Source organism: Cannabis sativa, unplaced genomic scaffold (genome assembly GCF_029168945.1).
Source record: "Cannabis sativa cultivar Pink pepper isolate KNU-18-1 unplaced genomic scaffold, ASM2916894v1 Contig3, whole genome shotgun sequence".
Taxonomy (NCBI): Eukaryota; Viridiplantae; Streptophyta; class Magnoliopsida; order Rosales; family Cannabaceae; genus Cannabis; species Cannabis sativa.
Genome location: NW_026870039.1, coordinates 2,149,836 through 2,155,835, shown reverse-complemented (window position 1 = coordinate 2,155,835; position 6,000 = coordinate 2,149,836). Strand labels below are relative to the sequence as shown.

General features: G+C 33.2%; 2 protein-coding genes across 2 annotated transcripts; one reads left to right on the top strand and one right to left on the bottom strand.

Moving 5' to 3' along the window:
* The first annotated feature begins 758 nt into the window (after positions 1 to 758).
* Positions 759 to 1,481, top strand: LOC133033273 (uncharacterized). Its single transcript, XM_061107972.1, has one exon. It carries the CDS (start codon positions 759 to 761, stop codon positions 1,479 to 1,481), a length of 723 nt encoding a protein of 240 aa, XP_060963955.1.
* Positions 1,482 to 2,212: 731 nt separating this feature from the next.
* Positions 2,213 to 4,409, bottom strand: LOC115707131 (cytochrome c oxidase subunit 5C-2). The gene is made up of 2 exons (XM_030635024.2): positions 4,249 to 4,409; positions 2,213 to 2,604 (listed from the first exon to the last, which is right to left on the bottom strand). The coding sequence occupies exon 2, from the start codon at positions 2,592 to 2,594 to the stop codon at positions 2,400 to 2,402; it is 195 nt and encodes a 64-aa protein (XP_030490884.1). The 5' UTR covers positions 2,595 to 2,604; positions 4,249 to 4,409; the 3' UTR covers positions 2,213 to 2,399.
* Positions 4,410 to 6,000: the final 1,591 nt, after the last annotated feature.

Below are 6,000 nucleotides of genomic sequence, written 5' to 3'. Positions count from 1 at the left end.
ATTCAACATACATGACAAACAAATATAACAAGCCATTGACAATTCTTGTCGGTGTCAACCACCATTATGAGACTTGTGTTTTTGGCACTACAATTCTCTTGGATGAGACAGGAGATGCATTTTGTGTTAAGAAAATAGATTAGTTAATTACTGTTAATTAATTAGTTAATCCTGTATTTCTAGTTTTTGAGTTTGTTACATTGTTTTTAGTGTTTGCCTTTTTCTGTTTTGAGTTGGTCTCCCTTTTACCAACACTAGGGCCACATGTATTTCTCCTATTAGTGCTTGTAATCCCTCTTTAGAGTATATATAGAAAATGATATCTCAGCCTCCATTTGAGCTGAGAAAACCTTTACCATTTCTGTGTAAAATTCAACTTCGTATCAGAGCCAAGTAAAAGCCTGCCCATGTCGTCGCACTCTCAGACTCCTCAGGCAACCACTACGGCTGCAGCAGGTGCTGCAAGCTCACCCGTACTTATTTCTCAACAGAACTACACCCAACCGTTCAGTAGTCTGAATTAACCATTCCCCTTAAAGCTTGATAGGAAAAACTATGTCCTTAAAACAATGGTGTCCACAGTGATACGTGGTCATCGTCTCGATGGATTTGTAAATGGAACTCGTCCATGTCCACCAGAGTTTATCCCAGCTCCAATCACCACTGAAGGAGAAACAGGGTTTGGTGTAACCATTAACCCAGATTTCGAACACTAGATTGTTAGTGATCAGCTACTAATGGGCTGGTTATATAGTTCAATGACAGAGGGAATTGCTACCGAGGTTATGGGCTGTGAAACAGCTGCAGCACTGTGGAAAGCACTTGAAAATTTGTATGGAGCTCACTCAAAGTCAAGAAATAACATCATTCACAATAAATCCCCTCAACAACCAGCAACTATTTATGCTAAATCTTTAGCATATCTCAACCACTTTCAGCAAGTATCTTCAACTGACAAGGCTCCTCCAATTACTTCCTCTGTTGCAGCTCATCAGCCATGGAGATCTCCTCCTTGTGGACAGCTAAAGATGAACGTGGATGCTGCAGTAGACACAACACAAAATCGAACAGGGATTGGATCAATAGTTCGTGATTCATCTGGTTCAGTTGTGGCTACAATTTCAAAATCAATTGTTGGAAACTTAAAGTCACACGAAATGGAGGCTAAAGCCCTGTGCCATGGTCTTCAATGGGCTCAGAATTTGCAGCTTCAAATCAGTTATGTGGAAACTGACTCTGTCATGGTTGTGAATTCTATTACTGGTTTAGCCTCTAAGAATTTAGCATTTAAGGATTTAATTCATGATGTTAAAAGTCAATTATCCTATTTCCCTAATGTTTGTGTATCTCATGTTCGTCGGGATGCTAATCAAGCCGCCTATGGCTTGGCTAAGCAAGCTTTAGCGTTGGATAATGATTGTAAGTGGTGTGAAAATTTTCCTCCCACCATTCACTTTGTTGTTGTAAATATGACTCTTTGAATTTATAATACCAGATTTTTTCTCAAAAAAAAAAAATATCAAATGTTACTTTAACACTTACCTTTTTCCAAAAATCAAATTATCGCAAAAATGTAAATTTAATCACTACTACCATTTAATAGTTTAAAGATATTAAGTATATTTACTTAAAAAGAAAGAAGAGTGTTAATTAGTATTATAATTACAAAAATATAAATTTTTTCAAAAATTTTAAATAATTTACAATATTAAAAATAAACGCAAACAAAACTATAAACAAAATTTATTTTTTTAAAAAAATATTCCAATATATATTTTTAAACACAAAAACCCTCTTAAAACAAAAATAGATATAAACGTATTATATTTTAATGGGCGTTAAATATCACTTATTTGAGAAAACATGCTTCGGAAAAAAAATAAATAAACATAAAAAACGATGAATTGAAAAACACTTTTTGTTGCACTCCCAAAAATAGATGAAAAGAAGGAACAGATAATCGATCGATCAAAGAGAATTTCTTTAATATCCCTAAGAAGAAGGCAACTCAAGCTGCTCATTTGGTAGCCAATAATTCCATTTGCCTCAAAACATCAATGAATTATCCTTTCTGTTTATCAAAGTGTAAGCTTTAGATGATAATTTTTTTAAAAAAAAAAATTGTAAAGAATTCCAAAACATTCAAGTAAATCTTAATTCTAAGAACTGGTTAGCACATAATATGCAGTTCAAGCAATTCCATAAAACTATGTGGACGCAAAGCAAAGTAAATACCAATTTCTATAAGATGCAATAGTACATCAAATTATATCCACAATTGAATAGGGGAAATTTATTCTCTGAAAATTCGATATCGAAGCTCAAGAGCCAAATGCAGAAAACCCAAAATGATTGCAAACAGCCAAATAAGAAAATCATAAGAGAAAAACAGCTATTATTTACTCTTCTTGCACCACAACACCGATCTCACCCTTCTCGAGCAAGTCATAGAAAGTCCTCACTTTTCTTTGCTCATTCCAGTGATGCATTTTCCAGAGGCTACCTGCAGCCAAAGCAAGAACCGATCCAATGCATAACTCCTTGACAACACTCGGTCCTTTCAGGACAGCATGAGCAACCTTGTGTCCAGCCATTTCGGTTAATCTACAGAAGAAACAACAGACAACTTTGATTCCACTTTCTTCATTAAATACATAAAACACGAGATAGTTCAACCAGTAAACATGATTTACACAGAGTAGTACCACTACCACCTGAAACTCAACACTAAATTTGACACGACTATTTTCGTAAACATACAAGACACTTATTTTTCCTCACAATCTCACAACAGAAAGCAATATTATTATTGAATCGGAAAAATAAACTAATGATAAGCTTTGATAGAGCATCTACACCAACCAATGAAACTTTTAGTAAGAAAAACAAACACAATCAAATTGCTATGTACAATGAGAATGAGGTGTTGAGTGCCAGCCACATAGGCTACATACAAAGAACACATTTTTTTTACCTATACATACAAAGAATATTAATAGAAAAGGATTTACAAAAAGTAACAAAAAAAATTGAATAATCTTTTTGCCAATTTTACCAGAAATAGGGACTCACAAGACTCCTCTCACACTCATGTAAGTATCAACATGAAAGTATGAGCAAGAGAAAATTTCTGCCTTGTTTTTCTAGTCGTTTAATTTTATGAATATCACAAAAATCAGTAAAGATGGCCATTATCACATAAAATATTAAACTAGGTTCCCGCCTAGCCCTACAATACTTACTGTATTAATAGTTTACTTATTCTAATATTACTAAACAATAAGATGGTATTTTTAATAACATATATACATAATATGTATATCACTGAACAAAGTATAATAAACCGGTTATAACTTATGTATGTATGTATACATACATATTCTGAGATCAAAGCTACAGTTCTATCAATTGCTGTGCTATGTAGGCGCTAAGGAAAAACTCGAATATCAAATCTTGTGTGGGAACAAATTATATGTCTACGCCTGCCCAATTGAGCTACCTAACAGAATATAGACTTTAGCAAGTGAATTCCACAAACTTTGTAGAATAAATAATATAAAGTAAAAACTCCACAAACCAATCTGGGCAAGGTTTCTACCCGAAACAGGTATTTCTCAATCCGTAAGCTAAATTAAGCACACTAACTGACTTCCATTTGCCTATTTTCTTTCCTGCTTTTATAAAGAGAAAAGAAAAGGAGATTTTTTTTCAAAAACTAAAGTCCGCAAACACACACAAAAATAAATATATAAATACCCGACGAGAGAGACAGAGAACTCCTATGGAGACCATATCATAAACGCGGACGCAATAATACAATTTGGTGTCATTTAAACGTACATTCAGAGGGTTTTCGTATTATTGTTCTTCGTTTCAAATCCATTCAGGTTTCAAGGGCAACTCAAAGGTGGAAAATTCATAGAATGCACAAATTGAAACAGATGCAAGATCAAAATCATAAAAGATTATCTATTTTGATATTATAATAAAGAGATGATCTTCTTCGTTTAAGTGCAAGGGCATAGATATTCACCGGGATGAACGGAAAGCTTTTCAATTTTAAGAAAGAAATTGAGTTTTGGATTTGGATTCAATTTTCGAAAGTAAGGATTGAAATTTTAATACCAGAAAAAACAAGAAAAACAACACAGAATTTTATTTTAAAAAGAAAGTAATTTCTTGAACGAAAACTTAAATCAACAAATCCAAAATTAAAGAACGCGAGATCGAAATTAGGGTTTTTCTTACCTGAGGCGATTAGCGATGATGAGACGGAGAAAGAGACGGGCGATGACGATACGATATAACTCGACTCGATTGATTATTGAGCTTGTTAAATATCTATTTCACCGCTTGGGCTTGGGCTCGGGCTCAAGACGAAAGGGTTTCGGACTTTCGGTCTGCTAGAGAATTTAGAAAAATTATGGGAATTTTTTATAAATAAGGAATTTCTTAAAAGCATTTTGAAAAATATGGACATTTATAGAAAAAACTTAAAATCTGGAAAATAAATAGAAAACTTAAAACATAGAAAAAAAAAATACCTATAAAAAGATATTTCCATTTATAAAATTCACACCCAAAATATCCAAATTCACCAATTTCTATATCGTGCGATTCCTCTTGCGATTCTCTTACGATTTCTTCCCTTCTCCTCCGATTTCTCTTTGAAATTCTTGGTGCTTTTGTCTCTGTGCAGCTTATATGGTTGATCTCAGGTTTCTTAATATATGAAGGTCAATGGAATTCTCATGTTCGGCATAGCAGCTCAATGGAATTCTCAGGTTTCTTGCGATTCTCATCTGACTTCTTTCCTTCTCCTCTGGTGTGATTATCATTCTTCATCTTATTGTTCATGCTCCTACCGTCGCCGATGAAGAAAATCAATAAAATCTGAAGTCAAAATATACAAAGGTAACAAATTATTGAATTTGATTACATTCTTGACGTAGTTAACATATTAGTTAGGAAAAATGATAAGGAATTTTAATTTTAGGTTTTTATTTTGGTTCTCATAGTAATGTGTTGTGCTGTGATTGTAATTTTTAACAAAAAAACTCTCATATCTTGAAAAAGTCACCTGCTAGTTCAATCTTAGGATTTTTTATTGCCTCTGAATGTAACCTGGAACTTTAAATTTGAATATGGTTGTGTTTGTTGTATTATTGCTGAAATTTATAACAGAAAAATACCATGCCTTGAAAAAAGTCACCTGCCAGTTCAATCTTAGGATTTTTTATTGCCTTTGAATGTAACCTGGAACTTTAAATTTGAATATGGTTATATTTGTGTTGTGGCTGCAATTTATAGCATAAAACTACCATGCCTTGAAAAAGTCACCTGCTAGTTCAATCTTAAGATTTTTTATTGCCTCTGAATGTAACCTGGAACTTTAAATTTGAATATGGTTGTGTTTGTTGTGTTGTTGCTGCAATTTATAGCAGAAAAATACCATGCCTTGAAAAAAGTCACCTGCTAGTTCAATCTTAGGATTTTTTATTGCCTCTGAATGTAACCTGGAACTTTAAATTTGAATATGGTTGTGTTTGTTGTGTTGTGGCTGCAATTTATAGCATAAAAATACCATGCCTTGAAAAAGTCACCTGCTAGTTCAATCTTAGGATTTTTTATTGCCTCTGAATGTAACCTGGAACTTTAAATTTGAATATGGTTGTGTTTGTTGTATTGTGGCTGCAATTTATAGCAGAAAAATACCATGCCTTGAAAAAAGTCACCTGCTAGTTCAATCTTAGGATTTTTTATTGCATTTGAATGTAACCTGGAACTTTAAATTTGAATATGGTTGTGTTTGTTGTGTTGTGGCTGCAATTTATAGCAGAAAAATACCATGCCTTGAAAAAAGTCACCTGCTAGTTCAATCTTAGGATTTTTTATTGCCTTTGAATGTAACCTGAAACTTTAAATTTGAATATGGTTATGTTTGTTGTGTTGTGGCTACAATTTGAATATGGTTGTGTTTCTTATAAAGTAACTTGTTAA